Source organism: Danio rerio, chromosome 12 (genome assembly GCF_052040795.2).
Source record: "Danio rerio strain M-AB ecotype USA chromosome 12, GRCz13ab, whole genome shotgun sequence".
NCBI lineage: Eukaryota > Metazoa > Chordata > Actinopteri > Cypriniformes > Danionidae > Danio > Danio rerio.
In genome coordinates, this window is record NC_141032.1 from 46,097,297 (window position 1) to 46,118,923 (window position 21,627).

The 21,627-nt window shown below is 32.7% G+C and overlaps 1 protein-coding gene across 11 annotated transcripts in view; it reads right to left on the minus strand.

The window, feature by feature from the left end:
• ptprea (protein tyrosine phosphatase receptor type Ea) overlaps positions 1-21,627 on the minus strand; it is a 189,084-nt gene that overhangs the window by 20,995 nt on the left and 146,462 nt on the right. For all 11 annotated transcript variants that reach the window (XM_087276920.1, XM_087276918.1, XM_087276917.1 and 8 more), the window contains 6 exons: positions 19,126-19,262; positions 9,552-9,642; positions 7,516-7,592; positions 6,430-6,466; positions 6,236-6,333; positions 1,988-2,107 (listed from right to left, as the gene is read on the minus strand). In XM_087276920.1, the coding sequence (XP_087133046.1) occupies positions 1,988-2,107; positions 6,236-6,333; positions 6,430-6,466; positions 7,516-7,592; positions 9,552-9,642; positions 19,126-19,262 (560 nt within the window). The remainder of the gene's footprint in view (positions 1-1,987; positions 2,108-6,235; positions 6,334-6,429; positions 6,467-7,515; positions 7,593-9,551; positions 9,643-19,125; positions 19,263-21,627) is intronic.

A 21,627-nucleotide genomic window follows, 5' to 3' on the forward strand; every position in this document is an offset into this window, starting at 1 on the left:
GTCGGCAACCCAAAATGTTGAAAGAGCCATATTGGACCAAAAAAACAAAAAACAAATATGTCTGGAGCCGCAAAAAATGTAAAGCCTTATATAAGCCTTATAATGTAGGAAACACATGCTGTATGTATCTATAGTAGCTATATTAGCCTACTATCAAAATGACTAAGTTGGCTACAAATACATAATGAGCCTTCATGATTAAATAGCCACTGAAATCAGGTGGTTGGTGTTTATTTTGTTGTCATTTTCACACTTCAGCACAGCCTCTGGTCTTTCAGTGATATTAATTTGATAATTTCTTCTTGCGGGCCATCAGAGTTCACATACCTGCATAAAAGCGCATTGAATATCGGTCACATCACAGGCAATTGAGTATGCTGGCACTGAATTAATGTCCTTGGTTTGCTGATCGGTGATGTTACCTGCCTTTTTAATAGCCCTTTCCTTCACTGTCTTAGCGGAGAGAGGTATATCTTAAATTTTTTGTATTATCTTGGTTTTGTTTTTGAAGTCTGCAAATAGGTGTTCTAATATGTTGATGAATGACTCCTTCATGTAGTCACCATCTGTGAACGGTTTTCCGTGCTTTATTATCTCCCGGTTTGTTTACAACAGCCACCTGCCTGGCATCCCGCCCTGCTAATAGAAACCTGTGGCGCAGGCTATGAGGCAAATCTTCGTTGACAGAAATGTTGAAATTAAATATTAATCCTACACACTTTTACAGCATTTGAAAACGTTAAAAATGTTTGTCCTCCTATAGAAATCCTATTAAAACAAAAATATATACTAACCTTCCCCATCTTTTTGAACATTTTTGAAAAAACTTCAGGGAGCCACAAGGGCAGCTCTAAAGAGCCGCATGCGGCTCTAGAGCCGCGGGTTGCTGACCCCTGCCCTAGCTGCTTGCACTCTCAGCAGTCACACTTTTTTTCTTCTATTTATTTATTTGACCATAGCTTCACTCTTTTTATTCATTATTTTGTCGCAGCGCCGCTCTTTTTATTTATTTTCTCGCAGCCCCGTGAGAAAAATGCAGCCTGCAGTTTAACTAACGTTAATGATGATGATGTAATGTAACTATCGACCCCAAACAGTGGCAACTTAGTGAATATAAGAATTCAAATAAAATGAATAATACACCTGCTCAATGAAATTAAATGATTCACTACATTAATAAATCTGACATAACTTGATCAGAAATCTAAAAATGGGAGAAAAAGATTGAGCTTTAAAAGAAAGTAGTGTTGTGTTTTAAGGGTCGCAAGTCATTAGTTATTTTTTACTCTCATTGTAATAACGCCATTGTGGTCCAGTGGTATGGACGTAGCCTTTTAATGCCGCGTTCCCGAGTTCGAATCTCGCCTGAAAAGTTTTTTTTCTTTTTTCATTTTTATTGTTAAGGCATATAATACTGTTAGGGCTGTTGAACATTTGAATTTCTGAAGCAGCTGTTTTCTTGAAAAAGACGTGATAGTGCTATTAGAAACTGAATTGGAATCAGTCGTGAACTGAGGTGGGCCGGTCTGGCTTGAAACTCCAGGGCTGAAAATGAGTCCCACTCCGGCCCTGTAATGAATGTTTAAATAATGTAGCCTATAGTTTATATACTTCACCCCCCCAAGTTTTACATTTTCTGCGACACTCCTGACAAGCATCATGTTTTTAGTTTAGATTGTGTCGTCTGCCATATAATGTAGGCCATAGGTCTGTTATTTTTACTAAAGAAAATATATTATTTGAGCAATACATCACTTTATCGACATGCAAAAGCATAATGCAAAGAGGTGTTTCATGATGGAAATGAATTCTTCAGCACAATCAGCTAAAAATGTACCAATAACTGCAAAAGTAATGCATACGTTGTCAGCAGTTGGAACACAAAGTCATGGCATAGCAACATAATGCAACAAAGACAACTGTATTTGTGCATAACAAAATGAGATCAAATAAGATGATGTGTGGGTATGAGTGTATTAAGACTTACATATTGCACACAGAATTTGCGTATGGTATAATCCACCAGTACTGTAAAGTCTTCCACAGCGACGCGCACATTACCGTACGTCCAGCAGCCCTGATCCGGCCAATACTGATAACACTTATCCTGCAAACACACAAATTATAAAGGTCAATACCTACATAAACAAATAAGATATTGTATTAAATAGAAAAAAAATTAGTAGCTAATATATTTTATTATTTAAAAATGTTTTTTTAAACATTTCAACTGATACATTTTAACTTTGTATCAAATATAAACAATATAAATTTGTTTGCTGCTAATGTAGTTTTAATTCATTTTTCTTTTGTCAAACATAAAAAATATATACAGTATATATATTTTTGCTGCAACAATTGATTTTGTTAGCTAAAATAATTATCATATATTAGCTATATTGTTTGTTGCTATTTTTAATATACTTTTTTAAACATTTTACAATAAATACAAATGTTTGTTTATTTCTTACATTTGGAACTTTTTACCATGCTTAAATAAATAAATAAAAAGTGAAAAACTACATAAAATGCAAATATTGCATGAAAAACTAGTGATGAAAAAAAAAACTAAAATCAATGGAAGTTAAACTAAACTAAAATCATGAACTGGAAATAAATCAATTAAAATTTAACACTGATAAATGACTACTAACTAATAAAAAACAGATTCAAATAAAATAATTAAAATAAAAAAACACAAAATTAAACTATAAAAAATTGGAAATAAATAAGCTCAATAAAAATAAAATAAAATAAATCAAAAGCAAAATTAAAACTTAAAACAATTTAATAACATAAAATAAAATGCACAAAAATGAAAATAAACAAGCTAAAAATAAATAAATAAAAGGACACTAAACTAAAATAATAACTGGAAATAACTAAATATAATATAATATAATGATTAATGACTACTGACTATTGATTAAAACTGAATAAAATTAAATTAAATTAAAACAAAATAAATCATAAGCAAAATTAAAACTTAAAACAATTTAATAAATTAAAACAAAATGCACAGAAATAAATTGCAATAAATTGACAAGCTGGAAATAAATAAAAAACTGAACAAAATAAAATAAAATCTAATAACAAGACACAATTAAACTACAAAAAAATAAATAAATTAAACAAACTAAACAATAAATAAAAGCACACTAAACTAAAATACTAAACTGAAAATAAATAAAAAATAAAATAGTGTTCAATGACAACAGGCTATTAATTAAAACTGAATAAAACTGAACAAAAAAAATTAAATTAAATAATAAAATTAAATTAAATAATAAAATTAAATAAAAAGCACAGAATTAAATTATATGAAAGCTATGAGATGGAAAGAAAGAAATATTTTACAAAATAAAATCAAAGACAATTAAGTTACAAAAAAATAAAAAATTATAAAAATATAAATAAAATAATAATCAAAATCACTCAAGTAAATGACAAAACAAATTATTAAAAGTAAAACATAACACACTAATTATCAACAACAACAATAAAAAGCAGTATTTAATCAACTCTGTAACAACACTGATTTGACAGCCCATTACCAGTTAAAACACAAAATGACAAATAAAAAGTTTGGCAAAAGCATGACATTTTGCACTACTCATAATAAACCAGAAAACACGACACAAGGTCAAACTATGCAGTTGTGCAGATAAACAAAACCACATTACATGCCAATCCAGCGCAGTAAATCTGTGCAGCTGAAAGTGCATTAGAGAAGTAAAGGTGACTTATCTAATCTGTCAGTCAGCATTAGCCAATCTCTACTAATGAGAGTTCACACACTAATTAGGTTAAAGCCAGAGAGAGCTTTATCAGCCATTATTAAAATCATTGATTCCAGGCCGATCTTAATCTCCTGTGCGCTTGCTGGCGTATTGATCTGCAGAACATCAGAGAGCGGACAAAATCCACACACACACTTCTACACATCAGCAACACGTTGCATTTATTTAACAGATGATTAATTCACAGCCAGGCAGGTTTTACTGTACCAAATTAATAAAATAATATTAATATTGATAATTATTTATATAATTAATCTCAGTAAAAATTAAATGAAATATTAGGTGAAAAACTAGTGATGAAAAAAGTAACTAAAGATAAAATCATACAGGGAGACACAGTGGCTCAGTGGTTAGCACTGTCGCCTCTCAGTAAGAAGGTCTCTGGTTTGAGTCCCATCTGGGTCGGTTGGCATTTCTGTGTGGAGTTTGCATGTTCTCCCCGTGTTGGTGTGGGTTTCCTCCGGGTGCACCGGTTTCACCCACAGTCCAAAGACATGCGCTATAGGAGAATTAAATAAGCTAAGTTAAATAAGCTAAATTGGCCGTAGTGTATGAGTGTGAGAGTATATGGATGTTTTCCAGTACTTGGCAGTTCATTCTGCTGTGGTGACCCCTGATGAACAAAGGGATCGAGCTGAAGGAAAATGAATGAATAAATAAATTCATACAAATGAACTGTAAAATAAAGAAAAAAGAAAAAAGTTGACAACTAGTAACAAAAAGCAAAATAAATAAAGTTGAAGTTAACCTAATACTAAAATTATGAACTGTAAAACAAAATAAAATACTGTTTAAAATTCTAATTAAATTTAATGTGGATATTAGATGAAAATCAAGTGGTTAAAAAAACCAACTGACTAAAATATGTTGCAGTTAAAACACAAAAATTCTGAACTGTAAAATAAAATAAAATAAAATAAAATAAAATAAAATAAAATAAAATAAAATAAAATAAAATAAAATAAAATAAAATAAAATAAAATAAAATAAAATAAAATAAAATTTCAAACAAAAGTCCAAATAAAACAAAACAAGTATTAGATGGGTCAGTGTACGAGTAAGAAAAAAAACGAGGAAACGGCCATTTTTCGTTTTTTTAATTAAATAACAGATTTTGGCTGGATTTTAAGTGTAAGAAAACTGATAAATGACTTTAAAATGTATTATTCACATGTAGGCGGTTCTGAAACGCCCATTTCCTCTGTTTGGTCAACCAAATCTGAGCACCTGACGTCGCCGTCAAAATAAAAGTCTTGTAGTCCTCTGCGGATTAGCACCCAGGCATTTAATTATTATTATTTGATTTTATATATATATATATATATATAAGCAGTATTATTTATATAAGACATTTATCATTACAATTTATCATTACTGTTATAGTTCGCCGCCAAATTTGCTGCTATGAGCAAAAAGATTTGCGAGCAGCACTTGGTTTGCACGATTGTTTCCAAATTAGGCCTATATAATAATAATAATAATATTATTATTATTATTATTATAGTGTTTTTTATTGTTCAGTTTTTATTTTTATAGTTGTTAGCAGGGCCAGAATAAGAGTACATTGAAACACACACATTTTTGCTCACACAACAAGCCTTCCTTTCGAGACTATCACTGGATTAATGTCGAGAACACAGTTAAAAAAATACTTAAATTAACAGTTTTCCATATTTTGTGATTCATGTTTTTATTCTTTTATTCTTTATGTATTTATTTATATTGTCTGGGCTGATGTTGTATATTATGCAACAAAACTTTGTAATAAACTGTCAGTATATTTTCAGTTATTTTACAGATTCATTTATCTATAGCCTATATTATTTCTTAAACATTAAACATTATTTCAAAAGTCCCCAGAGCAGAGATTAAGGTCCCATAATGCAATCCACAACCATTAATAAATGGCAAACACGTACGGAAACTGTTAACAGATATTTCTACGGTGTAGCCTTGCCAGGAAGTAATAAGTGTGCAATACACAGGCTTGGCCCTATAGCCGGTGGTACATGGCCTTTTATATAAATAAAATCAATTTAGTTCAGCTGGACATCTTACTACAGTAATGAGGGAGGCGCAGGCGCCGCGCTTTTCTTCCAAGCAGCAGCTGCAGGAGTGACGAGAATGATGCAAGTGTCGGATCCAACAGCCAAAGAGAACGATGATCTTTCTTTTTTCCGTTTAAATTAACCGTTTAATATATAAACTATTTACGTATTCTATCATTTGAACCACATACTAGAACATAGGCCTATGATACATTCATTGCGTATGCATAAATTACATAAAAACATAAATTAGCAGTATAATTATTTGCCATTAAATTAACGTCACTGCCAAACTTCTTGCTGCTATGAACCCCGCTCTTATATATTCAACAGCCTTATACGATCATCTCAAAAAAAGAAAGCAGAAATGCAGAAAGGGATGCTAACCTCTTTTCTCTCTTTTAGATTGGTTAGCATTACAATGGTGGATGATTTCTGCTCCCATATCATCCTCCAGAAGTCGGCCGTCGTGTCCTGTTTGGGCCCTGAAACAAACAGCTCATTTATCCAACACAATAACCTCTGATTATAAGAAATGAAACTACTCGGCAAATCTTATTTTTACATGCAGGCGCTCTTACCTTGTGCTGCGATGAACTTATTTTTATCTTTATAACCCTGGAGGACAGAAAGCACGCAGGGCTATGAAACCAGCATTTAAAAATATACATCATATATAATATGATAATCAGTTATACCTTCACTCAGTTATGAAATGCACCGTCATTCATAATTATGTTTGTATTATTTAAATAATATGGTGGCTGTCCAAATATTTAACATTCACTTGCTCAAGATGCTTATTGATTTGAATAAGAAAATCATGCTTGAATAATAATGTTTGTCCCAATTTAAAACAAACAGGTTACTTCTGTACACTTTCTTATCATTGAAGTATTTTTAATTAATGTCAAATCATTTTTATGGGGTCTGTATTAAATTAAATTGCCAAATAGTAATTTCATTTGCATAAAAAAAATCACATTAAAAATTGACATTAAAAAATCACATTAAAAGTTCATATAATAAAATACATATCACATCAAAAATGAAAAAAAATCATATTAAAAGTGTCATTTTTAAATATATTTTATAAACTAAAATGCTAAAATGAGAATAAAATCATCACATATATATACATATATATATATATATATATATATATATATATATATATATATACACACATATACATATATATATATATATATATATATATATATATATATATATATATATATATATATATATATATATATATATAATGTTATATTTCATGATAAAATGTCTAACAAGCAAATAAAATATAAACAAAACAATCTTTTTTTATTATAAAAATGCTGAATAAAATAACAACAACAATAACAAACGTGCAAAAACCCAGAGGTAAAGGTTTAAAGAATAAAACTGACAATCAGAAAGTATTTTATACAATTTTCGCAGTGGTATGATTAAAATAAAGTTGAATTACTAAGTAATTAAATGATTTGTGCACTAAATATGCTTTATATAATTACATGTTTTGGTGTATAAATCTGTTTCATCTTTGATTTATAAATTTATTTATTGCAAAAAAACTGCTCTGATGACAATCAATTAACTAGCTTATTAAAATTAGCTTGACTGCAGTGCATTGGTGTACTTTTACACCCTGAGAGTTCACTTACGTCAATATATGATGCATTGATATAATCTGAACAAGTGACCCCATCCATCGGCGTTAAGATCACTCTGGACTGGTCATCTGAATAAGACAAAAAGGTTTAGTTAGTTTCTAACCATGAACATGTCCGTATTTGAAGAACAGAGGCTTTGTTAAATAATAGAGAAATGACATGGATGTGGGCAGAAAACTTGTAAGGGATTGAAAGCAACCCTGAAGTGAAACTTTCAATGGGCTATATGGACACCTAGTGCTTTTCACCCAATAATAGACTTCTGCTGAAAGGTTTATTTGACTGTTTACCATTTTACAATGTTCCTTTTACAGCATCGATGTTGTAATATAATTGAAATACGAACCGTTAAACAGAATTAAGCATTCATTTGGTTGTTCAAATGTAAAACGAAATGAAAAACTGTGTAAACACAAGCTGTGTTAGTAGCAGCAGGCTAGCACAGAAACTCCATTGTAAAATAAATAAACTTCTACATGTTAAAGACATGGTGTGGAAAAATGCAATTGAATGCAGTGCTTCTTGTTTGGTCTGAGGCCCACTTTATTTTGTATATCAGTCAAGCAGTGAAGATCACTGATTTTTTTAAAGACATCAGATCTAAAAAGTGGCACATTTGTAATGCCCCTGCTGAAAAATCCAGCTTAAACAGCTTAAAGGCTGTTTGGCTGGTTTCATAGATATATACACTAGATGTCGCCTGGCCTATTGTTGTCTATTGGACAGAATGCGTCAATAGCGCCGCCATCTTGCTACAGGGTAGCGCTCCTTTGAAATGAATGCGGGACCAAGGTACAGTGGAGGACTGTGGCCATGCAAAGTCAGAGATATACACATATATCTGTGATCGGGAGTTTTCCTGGATGTTAGTATGTAATTTTTTTTTCTAATTACGAAAATTATAATTTTACATCGCTTTTCTACATTGATGGATCAGTGACCGCACGGGCATTCCTGACAAAAAGCTTGTGTTTGTGTGTACAGAAATGTACTATTCACCCTCCCTGTTAAATTTGATCTAATCCGTGTCCTGAAACACACCTCCTCTCCTGCTTTCACTGCTCATACTGACGGAGAGAGCGATTAGTTTGTGAATGAATCCCTCGAACGACTCTTTCACTAACGTTAGCCGACAATAATATAAGTTTCTGGCAGCGCAGCATCTCGTTGTCATATTTCTTTTGCATTGTTTGCTGATTTTATTCAACAAAACTAGCATAAGCCGAGTGTTTAGTGCGAGTTGGAGCGGCTTTGCCTTATGGTGAATGCAGTAAGTGACTGTTATCATCAATAACGTTACCTGATTAGCACAAAAGTTCAGAACATACAAAAACAGAAAAAAACATAATATTACTTATGAAATGTTCTGCCTTTGTGCTTTGTTTTCTTTGTTTGCTCGTTACTACAACCGTAGACAGCGCTAAAGTCCCGCATCTTCACGTAATAACACTGACTTGACTAGTGCGGTGGAATGACATTTGTCCTGGGAGCACTGTACCAATGTGGCGGCGCTATTGACGCATGCTCAGGGTCCCTATGCGATATCTAGTGTATATATATCTATGGGCTGGTTTTAGCTGGTTAACCAGCCTGTTTTTAGAAGGGTTTTGGCCATTTCCAGGCTGGTTTACAGCCATTTCCAGCCTGGTCTTAGCTGATCAGGTGGTTTAGCTGGACATAGCTGGTTTTGGCTGGGCTCCCAGCTTGGCTGACTGGTCAAGCTGGTTTTGGCTGGTCATCTCCCCACTAATTATTATACAAATACAAACTTGCATTTTTGATGCAATTATCATGATTAATCACTTGACAGCACTTATATTAGTTTTTTAACTTATGCAATTTATTCTGGGTTAGATTTTACTAACACAGAAAGTGGTTTAATTTTAAAAGGTCTTAAAACTGGTTTCATTTTACTTGAGTGAACAAAAAAAATACATATATATGCACATACAGTATTTTTTCATTTTAATTCTCTCAAATCTCTGACTGACCTGAGAGAACAAACAAAACAAATATAGAAATCTTACATGGTAGTATGTTAGGATATCTGTTTTTCTCCTTGTTCTCTTCTTTATTGGCCTCTTCACATGTTGCTTGTATCGAACCGCCAGGTAAAGACTGTCAACAATACACAATATATAAGTTAACAACACTGAAAGTACATAGTAGGGCTGTGGTACCATGACAGAAATTGTGATTGTTGATAACTGCTAATGCCATTCTAATAATGATCAGTGACATTTATTAACAGAATACATGTAAAAATATTTATGCGTCCTGAGAAACATGATAGTAAAAGTTATACAAAAAATACAACTGTAGGCTGCCAAATCAATTACTTATGTTATATATTTATGTTTTGTTGCATGTTATGAGAAAACTGTACAAAATTCAGTCAGCAAACTGATAAAATTCCAAAATTTGATTGGCTACTATAATTCATAAGCTCAGCAGGAATGTGTGTGATTGGCTGTAAGTCTCTTCTAATGCAACAAGTGCAGATTACAATGTAACATGGTGAACATGACATCAGTAATAGATTCAGATTGTGTGGAGGCTTTTTTGAAGCTGTATTATGAATTTGCAGTCCATGTTTGTTCACTTTTGTGCCATTGTTCCCACAAGTCGTTATATATTTCGTTTTAGGGTGTAGAAACAATTTGTTTACTCATTTATGATTATTTATTATTATTAATAGTGTGCAGGAATTTTTTTTTGCCATTTTATCAGAAAATTGTAGGACATATTTGTTTATTTTTGTGCCGTTTCTCCCACAAGCCCTTATATATCTCATTTTATTTTGTAGAAGTATTCTGTTTATCCATTTATCATTAATTTATTAGGCATATCTGTTCATTTTGTGCCACATTTATTTAGTTTTATTGCACACATTTTTTACCGCTTGATCATAAGTGTGCCATGTTAGCCATAGGAGCCCATATACTGTATTTATTTACATCGAACAAAGGCATTTAAAAAATCTTTATCATAAATTTGGAGAACCTTAATTTTTTTGCCATTTTTCCCACAAGCCCTATATATTTAATTTTAGTGTTTAGAAACAATTCGTTTACCCATTAATGATTAATTTTTAGGTATATCTGTTCATTTTTGTGCCACAAGAACACATTTATTTAGTTTTTTTTTGGACTCAGGCATTTGTTTGTCCAAAATAATGATTTTGTAAGACATATACAGTTGAAGTCAGAATTATTAGCTGGTCAAAAAAGGAAGGCGTGTTAAGGTGCATTGCTGGCGCGTTGCTATTTTGAGAAACTATAATAGATTTTTCAATAGACCAGAACAAAGACGTCTATCGTCCAGCGTAGAACGCATTAGTTGTGCACCTCGCTTACACACTGCTTAATAAACAAAAGATGTAGAGCAATACCCAAATCTTGACATATGAAAAAGGATTAAAATTTTAAGGATATATATATATATATATATATATATATATATATATATATATATATATATATATAGGATATAATAAGGATATATATAGGATATAAAAATAAAAGATTAAAATATTACAAAACATATTATTTTCTTCATAAATATAAAACCATACTTTCATGTCTTCTTAATTTCCCGGGGCTTTTTCAGTTTATTCGTGACAATTAATTTTTGTATAATGTTATTATTATTAGCACTATTATTTATTATATCCATATTCATATTTGTTTTATTAAAAACAAGCTTAGATTTGCCAACCTGTCAGGTTTTAGACCATTTGGGGCATGGCATGTGTTTGGATATAACTCAGGTTATTGAACACACTTTGTTATTATTGTTCTTTTATTAGTTTTCTGGAAATTAGAACTGAATTTAGAAATAGTTTTAAAACAAATCTTTGCGCTTAACGTATGAAATTAATTATTCATAGGCTAATTTATGTCTGTGCGTAGGTTTCTCTATCTACGAGAGCGAAAGTGAAAGTCGATAATGAAAGGCCTTATCTCTCATTCTCATGGTGCAGATGCTCTGTTTAACTGTTTTCTCTCTAGTGAAGCGCTCAGTTTTCCACTTACAAAGTCGTCATGTAAATAGCAAATGCGCTATATTGCGACGCAACTGCCTCTAAAAGGGAATGGGAGATGAGACTGGTTTATTCTCAAAACACACATATAACTCATTAAGAAAATAAGCTCAACCCTTTTAGACCATGGGCCACGGCACAAAGCGGATTCTTCCGTCCTTATATTAGCAAAAGTGGATTCTGACACACCCTGAATGCGTGAATGCATTTGCCTGCACTTTGCGCATGGATTGTCAAAATAGAGCCCTTAGTTTTATTGCCTAGAGCTAATTTTATATCCCTTCATAGTAAATTTGTAAGACATATCTGTTCATTTTTGCAACGAGAACTCTCATTTTATACCCCTTTATCATGAATTTGTTAGACATATAAATAGACAAGCATTTTTACTTCTTTGTATCATGTATTTGTTAGACATATTTGTTCCTTTTTAGTTAACTATTTATGCCACAAGCCCCTATAGATTTTGTTTCATTAATTACACAGATGTATTTTTACCCCTAATCATAAATTTTGTAGGACATTTATGTCCATTTTTTTGCCTTTTTTGTCATAAGATCAAATGGCGTATATTGCACACAAGCATTTTTACTGCTTTTAATCATATTTGTTATCCATATATATTTTTTTTGTTTACCATTTATGCCATAAGCCCTTGAAGATTTTGTTTTATTAATTGCACAGATGCATTTTTACCCCTTCATCATGAATTTGTAGGACATATTTGTCCATTTTTGTGCCTTTTTTGTCATAAGATCAGTATATTGCACACAAGCATTTTTACTGCTTTTAATCATATTTGTTAGGCATATTTGTTCTTTTTTTAATCATTTATGCCACAAGCCCTTAAAGATTTTGTTTCATTAATTGCACAGATGCATTTTTACCCCTTCATCATGAATTTGTAGGACATATTTATTCATTTGTGTGCCTTTTTTGTCATAAGAGCATACTTTATATTGCATACAAGCATTTTTTACTGATTTTAAACATTTGTTAGGCATATTTGTTCTTTTTTATCCTTTTTTTGCCACAAGCCCTTATAGATTTCGTTTTATTAGATGCACTTTTACCTCTTTATCATGAATTTGTAGGACATGTTTGTTCATTTTTGTGCTGCAAGCTCTCGTAGATTAAATTTTTGATGCACACAAGTATTTTTACCTTGTTAACTTGACTTTGCAAGACATATTTGTTACTTTTACTGGCATTTTTTTCTGCCACAAGGCGTTGTAAATGTCTCAAATTGCTACCCAACGCATGAATTTTGTGCAAACCTGATCATGCTGTTCAAATTCCCACCGAAGCTGTCATTAAGTTATAGCTCAAATGAATGATATTACATGTGCTTTGTTCCTGTATGTATAGGCCATTGTTTAAGCAGCAGAGTCACTTCTATTCCCACTTAAACAGCATAAGTGGCCATTAAGATTGTTGAGCGTAAACAGGGTTTCCATGGGACAGAAGATTCACATGGTTCATTGAGTGTGTGTCGTGAATCACGGGCCTGTGAGCGAGTCTTGAATCATGCGTCTAAAAGCAGAAGAAAGGGGCTTTCTCGAATGACTCAATGCCCGATGAACGTCTTCATTCCTGTAATTCTCAGTGGGAAATGACCGCCGTTGAGCTGTCAGCAAATGTGGAAGGATATTTGCTGATCCGTATGAATGCTCCGCAGTGTTTTCTGCCAGTTAATAACAGCACCATAATGCACCATCAGCTCCTTTACCAGCCGCAAAACAAAATAACAATCTCTCCGGTGAGTGTTGCACCTAAACACACAGAGCCACTGCTGAACATTCAGCAAGGTGAATGATGTAACAAGTGCAAACAATAATAATGAGCTACTGTACAGCGGATGGAGATGCCACTGAGTTCTCTATTTATTTCTGCGCTTTTGAAAATTGGCAGATCACCACGATTAGAAGAAAATTCAGTTTAGTTTAGTAATAACAGTGCAATTTTATGAATCTCAATGCTAATTATAATAGCAAAAACATGCTACTTTGAAAAAAATTCAAACATTTTTTTATTTATTTAAATATTTAAAAGAAGATCCTATGTGTGAAAATGATACGGGCATATCTAATAGCTCATAGTAACATGCATTAGCAACTTCTTCACAAATATCTTAGGAATATTAGCGAGTTGATTTCCATCAGCTCCCTTTTCCAGCACATGCCGGTGTCCTCAAGATTACATAAAAAGGCACCAGCAACTGTCTATGATTTGCTATGGTTACTACTAATGTTTTTGTGGAAGCATATTTATTTTGATATGTGATCATAACTGACCTTAACTACCTGTGCATTAAACGATTTTACTGTACTCCTTTCAGTCAATCAGAATCAAGCATTTCAACAGACCGTGGAATAAGCTGTTTTGTGAAACTTTCAGCAAGTTGAATGACGTAACAAGTGCAAACAATAATAATGAGCTACTGTACAGCGGATGGATAGCCACTGAGTTCTCTATTTATTTCTGCGGTTTTGAAAATTGGCAGATCACCACGATTAGAAGAAAATTCAGTTTAGTTTAATAATAACAGTGCAATTTTATGAATCTCAATGCTAATTATAATAGCAAAAACATTCTACTATGATAAAAAATTCAAACGTTTTTTTATTTATTTAAATATTTAAAAGAAGATCCTATGTGTGAAAATGATACGGGCATATCTAATAGCTCATAGTAACATGCATTAGCTACCTCTTCACAAATATCTTAGGAATATTAGCGAGTTGATTTCCATCAGCTCCCTTTTCCAGCACATGCCGGTGTCCTCAAGATTACAGAAAAAAGGCACCAGCAACTGTCTATGATTTGCTATGGTTACTACTAATGTTTTTGTGGAAGCATATTTATTTTGATATGTGATCATAACTGACTGGAACTACCAGTGCATTAAACGATTTTACTGTACTCCTTTCAGTCAATCAGAATCAAGCATTTCAACAGACCGTGGAATAAGCTGTTTTGTGAAACTTTCAGCAAGTTGAATGATGTAACAAGTGCAAACAATAATAACGAGCTACCGTACAGCGGATGGAGATGCCACTGAGTTCTCTATTTATTTTTGCGCTTTTGAAAATTGGCAGATCACCACGATTAGAAGAAAATTCAGTTTAGTTTAGTAATAACAGTGCAATTTTATGAATCTCAATGCTAATTATAATAGCAAAAACATGCTACTTTGAAAAAAAATTCAAACGTTTTTTTATTTATTTAAATATTTAAAAGAAGATCCTATGTGTGAAAATGATACGGGCATATCTAATAGCTCATAGTTACATGCATTAGCTACCTCTTCACAAATATCTTAGGAATATTAGCGAGTTGATTTCCATCAGCTCCCTTTTCCAGCACATGCCGGTGTCCTCAACATTACAGAAAAAAAGGCACCAGCAACTGTCTATGATTTGCTATGGTTACTACTAATGTTTTTGTGGAAGCATATTTATTTTGATATGTGATCATAACTGACTGGAACTACCAGTGCATTAAACGATTTTACTGTACTCCTTTCAGTCAATCAGAATCAAGCATTTCAACAGACCGTGGAATAAGCTGTTTTGTGGAACTTCCAGAAAGTTAAGTGACGTAACAAGTGCAAACAATAATAATGAGCTACTGTACAGCGGATGGAGATGCCTCTGAGTTTTGCATTGGCAGATTGGCAAAATTGGCAGATGACCATGACTATATGAATATTCAGTATAGCTTAGTATTAACAGAACAATTTTATGGATCTCAATGCTAATTATAATAGCAAAAACATGCTACTATGATAAAATATTAAAACATTTCTTTAAATTTAAACATTAAAAAGAAGATCATATGTGTAAAAATGATACGGGCATATCTAATAGCTCATAGTATAATCCATTAGCTACCTCTTCACAAAAATCTTAGGAATATTAGCAAGTTAGTTGATCTCCATTAGCTCTCTTTTCCAGCACACGCCAGTGTCCTCAAGATTACAGAAATAAAAAAGGCACCAGCAACTGTCTATGATTTGCAATGGTTACTACTAATGTTTTGTGGAAGCACTTTTATTTTGATCTGTTATCAAAAGTGACCTGAACTACCTGTGCATTTAATTATTTTATTACACATCTTCCAGCCAATCAGAATCAAGCATTTCAACAGACCGTGGAAAATGCTGTTTTGTGGTACTTTCAGCAACTTGAGTGACGTAACAAGTGCAAACAATAATAATGAGCTACTGTACAGCGGTTCGAGATGCTACTGAATTCTGTATTTATTTCTGTGTTTTTTAAAATTGGCAGATCACCACGATTAGATGAAAATTCAGTATATCTTAGTACTAGCTGAACAATTTTATGGATCTCAATGCTAATTATAATAGCAAAAATAAGCTACTATAGAAAAATATTAAAACATTTTTAAAATGCAAATATTAAAAACAAGATCCTAAGTGTGAAAATGATACGGGCATATCTAATAGCTCATAGTAACATGCGTTATCTACCTCTTCACAAATATCTTAGAAACATTCTCGTATTAGTTGATCTCCATTTGCTTAATAATAACAAAGCAATTTTATGAACTGCAATCCTAATTATAATAGCAAAAACATATTACTATGGAAAAATATTAATAAATTAAAAAAATATATATTAAAAACAATATCCTATGTGTGAAGATGATATGGGCATATCTAATAGCTCTATTTTTGGAATATTGGTGTGTTACTTGATCTCCATCAGCTTAGTAGTAGCGAAGCAATTTTATGAATCCCAATGCTAATTTTAATAGCAAAACATGCTACCATGTCATATAAAAAGGCATCCACTTCATCATTAAAAAATAGTACTTAAAAAAAATCATTGGGTAATGCGTTAATATTAATGATGCACCGAATTTATGGCCATCGAAAAAATAAATTGTCTGAAATAACACTTTTGTTTTTCGGATAAAAGAGAAAAATGGAAAAAGGTTATGCAGCGCCACTCTGCCCAGCAGTTTCTATGTAGTATACTTGTTCCAGCTGCTTGCAATATCACTACTGTGTTGTCATGGCAATGCTGGCGAAATGACTTTTTTTCCATCAGCTCATTCGCTGTCGACACAATTTCAACGTGAACAAAATGTGATTATTTTATTGCCTTGTGCTTTTTAAAGTAAATAAAACTTACCGTAATGAGTTACATTTAAAAGTCTTAAAAATTAACTTCATAATGTTTATTAAAATAATAAATATCGCTTTTTCAGCATGGCTGGAACTGGGCATCTCCCAAATATCTTGCTTATTTTCAGAGGGCACCATCAAATCTTTCCAACAGATTGTAGATCAATATAACGTTCCAAAATCCAATTTTTATAAACATCTACAATTACGACATTTTTTAAAACCAAAGTTGGACAAAGGAGAGCTGAGAACCAAAACAACAGAGATTGAATATCTTTTACTGAACTTGTTTAAAAGCATTAATAACAAGGATATATGACATTTTGTCTAACAATTGCACTTCTGCCTAGTTAGGACTTAAGGATGTTTGGGAGAAGAGTATTGGTCAAACTATTGAAGAAAATGACTGGGAAATTGTATGTGATAATATATACCCGAAGTGTACCTCTCTTGGGATCCATGAGCTTAATTCTAAATTATTTAATAGGATTTATCTTACACCAATAAGTATTAAGAAAATGTTTGCCAATGCCACAATGACTTGTGTTTCTAATGTAAAAAAAAAAAAAGGTACATTCATTCATTGTTTTTGGGACTGTGACAAAATTTTGCCATTTTGGAAGAAAATACATGAGGTACTGGAAAATATTCTTAAGCTAAATTTTGACATGACCCCAGCTTTGTATTTATTGAATATAATGCAAATAATCTGTTTGAAAAAGATGCATTCCAATTATTTATTGTCTTAGTATATTTAGCTAAAAACGTATTTTGCTACTTTGGTCTGCATCACAGGCTCCTTCTTTTAAAATGTGGATATCACAGATTGCTACATGGCTACCATTAGAAAAACTTACCTACGACAAACATAAAAAAATCTGACAGATTTTGGTCAATTTGGTCTCCCCTTTGGGAGTACATAAAAGAGCTCTCTTAAATTGACACAGGATCCTTGTCATTCATTTACATTCTTTTGTTATAGCCTACACTTAAAGACTATTCTAAGGCCGTACTCACACTATGTACAGTTGCCTCTAACCGGGCCAAAGCACGCTTGTCCCCCCTCCCGTCTCCCCCGACGGCCCACACTCACATACAATCGGGCCTGGGCACGCTTACGTCATCGATGCTGCGCTGTTCAGTAGAGATGTGCTCTCGCTCAGCACAGTGGAGATTTCTCTAGTTATATCGTTTCAGTCGTTTGATATGCAGTCAAATATTTCGCCAAACAGTCCTTAGGGATGTGGTGACACGCAGTCAGATATTTCGTCAAACAGATCCGCCACTTTTAGCGCTCATAAACAATCATAAAGCCCTCGTGCTGCAGGAATGAGGAGGTCTGCTAAAGGTGCGAAGCTGTCGTGCAGTGAGGGGTTTGCGTCTTTTATAATCTAGGGCAGTTTGCATTCATTAAACAGTAAAAATGATTAATAAATCCATATGAAGGGACAACAGTCCCTTTTAAAGTCATGTCTCGCTTTCAGTTTCGGGCTTTGGCGCGTTTTGCACTCACACTACAAAGCCCAAGTGAACCACGCTCAGGCCCACCTCTTCCAACCGGGCCAGGGCCGGCCAAGTGAACTGTGCTTGAGCCGGATTCAGCGCACTCACACTTCTCAAACGATCCGGGAAACGGGCCTGGGCACGGTACGGATGGCATAGTGTGAGTAGGCCCTAAGATGTAATTGTTTATGTAATTGTTTATGTAATTTTTTTTTTTTTACCTATTTATTTGTTTTTTTAAAATGAATTTCTTTGTTACTTTTCCCTCTCCAGACTGTAAACTCTCTGTAATACGTTTATACATTTTGATGTTAATGTTTTGTGAATATGGGCATACAATAAAAAATAAAAAAATAATAAAAAATAAATAAATATCTACAAAAAAAAAAAAAAAACATTTTCAGTGAATCTCTAGTTAACATTACATTAAAATGAGTAGACTGATACTGTTGAGATTTTATTTGTCTGTGTAAAAAATCCCTAGTAAGATATTTATGTAATAGGTAAATCAATAGTGTAGTGTGTTAAAGGATTTTAAATGCACAACATGGATGCACAGAACGTGACACAAAAGTGCATTTAAAATCTTTTAATGCACAGAAAGCCTTGGTTATTCTACAATCAATTAGTACTAGTTTGCAATCAATTGTTTGACCAGTTATAACATATAAGACCTTTATAATTTTACTTATACTCTACTATATACTACATATATCCTATAATTTTTATACATGACACAGCTCATAGCAATATATGTGAAATGATGAGCTATCATGTTAGTAATTTGTGCTAGCTACCTCTTTGTAAATGTTTTTACGCATATTAATCATTTGTTATCTCTAACCACGATCAACTCCCTTTTATCAATGTTTACAAGCACATACACAAATGAGGATACACTCACACTGTACTCTTCCCGAAAGAGTTTCCCATCATCGGCTGAGCGTATCCGATACTCTTCTTCCAAGTTGTCTACCGGGATGGGGAGATATGTTTTGGATGTTGAAGGGGATCTGGGCAGTAAGACCACCGTCTGTTGCTCTGTAGACCAACACAGTAAAGGTTTATTATAGGCAAACACTGGAAAAGTAACCAATCTAAGAGAGTCACAGATGAAAGACGCTTTACTTCACCCTTTCTACAAACAATAAGCCCAGATTTATGATCCCCTCACCCACTAGCACATATAAGCACACATGACGTTCAGTAATTTGATTAACTGGTGGTTTATCCAGCTATCAATGAAACTTTTTCAGTAGTGCTAATCAAATGTTCATTCCGAGTTTGTTTAATAACTAAATTCATTTCATTAATTTTCCTTCAGCTTAGTGTCTATTTCATAGATCACCACAGTGTAATGAGTTTGCATGTTCTCCCCATGTTGGCGTGGGTTTCCTCTGGGTGCTGCGGTTTCCCCCACAGTCCAAACACATGCGCTATAGGTCAACTGAATAAACCACATTTGCTGTAGTATATGAGTGTGTGTGTGAATGCGACAGTGTATGAGTGTTTCCCAAAACTGGGTTGTGGCTGGAAGGTCATCTGCTGTGTAAAACATAGCGGAATAAACCATCAGTTATTCCGTTATGTGGCGACCTTTGAAATAGAGACTAAGCCGAAGGAAAATTATTGAATGAATCTTTAGTGAGTGTGTGTGTGTGTGTGTGTGTGGGTGTGTGTCTATGTGTTTGTGTGTTTCTGTGTGTTGTGTGAATATCTCAACTTGCTTTATATATTTAGCTATAGCAATATTTGGAACAAAGTCTTTGTTTATAAAAAAAAAAAATACAATTGTTACACTTAACACCTAATATTTTGTATTTATATTTCATCTTTGGTGTGTGTGTGTGTATGTTTAGTTATAGCTACAGTACATTTGGAATTTATATATATATATATAAATTCCAAATATATATATAAATATAAATATATATAAATACACAACAAATACCAAAGATGAAATATAAATAGAAAATATTAGGAGTTAAGTGTAAAAATTTTATTTATTCAAAAAAAAAAAAAAAATATATATATATATATATATATATATATATATATATATATATATATATATATATATATATATATATATATATATATATATACATACATTTTTTTTTTTTTTTTTTTTAAATAAATAAATTTTTTACACTTAACTCCTAATATTTTCTATTTATATTTCATCTTTGGTGTTTGTTGTGTGTGTTACCGTGCGTTCACACTGAAAGCGGGTAGAGCATCAAAGTAATCTAAAGCCATTTATTTTCAATGGGAGCCAGCGGCTATAAGCTGGTATGTTGCTACATCCGATACAGTTGCAGCCAAAATTTAACAAGAATTGTTGATATTATTTATTAAATTTCCCATTTATTGTATTTTATTATTGTCTACCCCTATTCCAACCCTGAACCCAACCATCACAGTAACATAAAAACAGTAGTTATACAGAGTATTATTTATGCTATCTATTAAATCCCCCAATAAATTGTATTATTTAATCCCTACCCCCACCCCGACCCTAAACTTAACCGTGACAGTACTGTAAAAATATTAAATATTGTTATAAAGTGTTATAAAAAATGCTGCTATAATGATGTGCTTCCAGACGGCCGTGTATCCAATCTAGAATTTACCGATCAGCTGTGAGGAGCAGCACGGTGCATCTTCGCCAGTGTGGATGTTGAAGATAGTTGAAATCAAGTCAACTTTATGGTAATGAGCTATGACGCTGTATGGCGGCAACCAATCAAAATGTAGAAGTCCACTGCTTGAGAAGATTGCAGAGAACTCAGTCCTGTAAACGTTGATTCCGACCACAGTTGGTCCCTAAGGTTTGATTATTGCGGTCACCAGATTTCAAGTTATTTACGATGTTTTCTTCCAGGAACATACATTTGAAAAAATTACTGGAGAGTTACTGATGTGCATTAATGTTATTACATGCTAACTATAACAACTTCAGAATATTGCAGACATATGATGATCTTGATATATGATCTTTCGTTTTTAAATTAATTAGATAAAAAGTGCATAATATTTTCATGCTAGAAACCATGTTTTTATGTGGGAATGTAAGTGAGATATGCACATATGCTGCAGTGTTTTCTTTAAATGTAAGATTAATGTAACGAATTTTGATGCTCTCAATGCGGAGCTGTGAAGGCAGACAGCGTTGTCGCCAGGGTGGCCGGAGCGAACTTTGACACTCTCGCTGCCTTCGGTGTGAACACACAGTTATGTAGATCTGGGTGAGGTGTGTACATAGATTTGATCTCTATCATCAATCAATATGATTGGGTTTGATATTAGTGTAAACAGTCATTTAGAATTCACAAATTCACACATTTTAATCAATCATAAAGTCTAACACCCGACTGTAAAAAAAAAAAAAAAAAAAAAAAAAAAA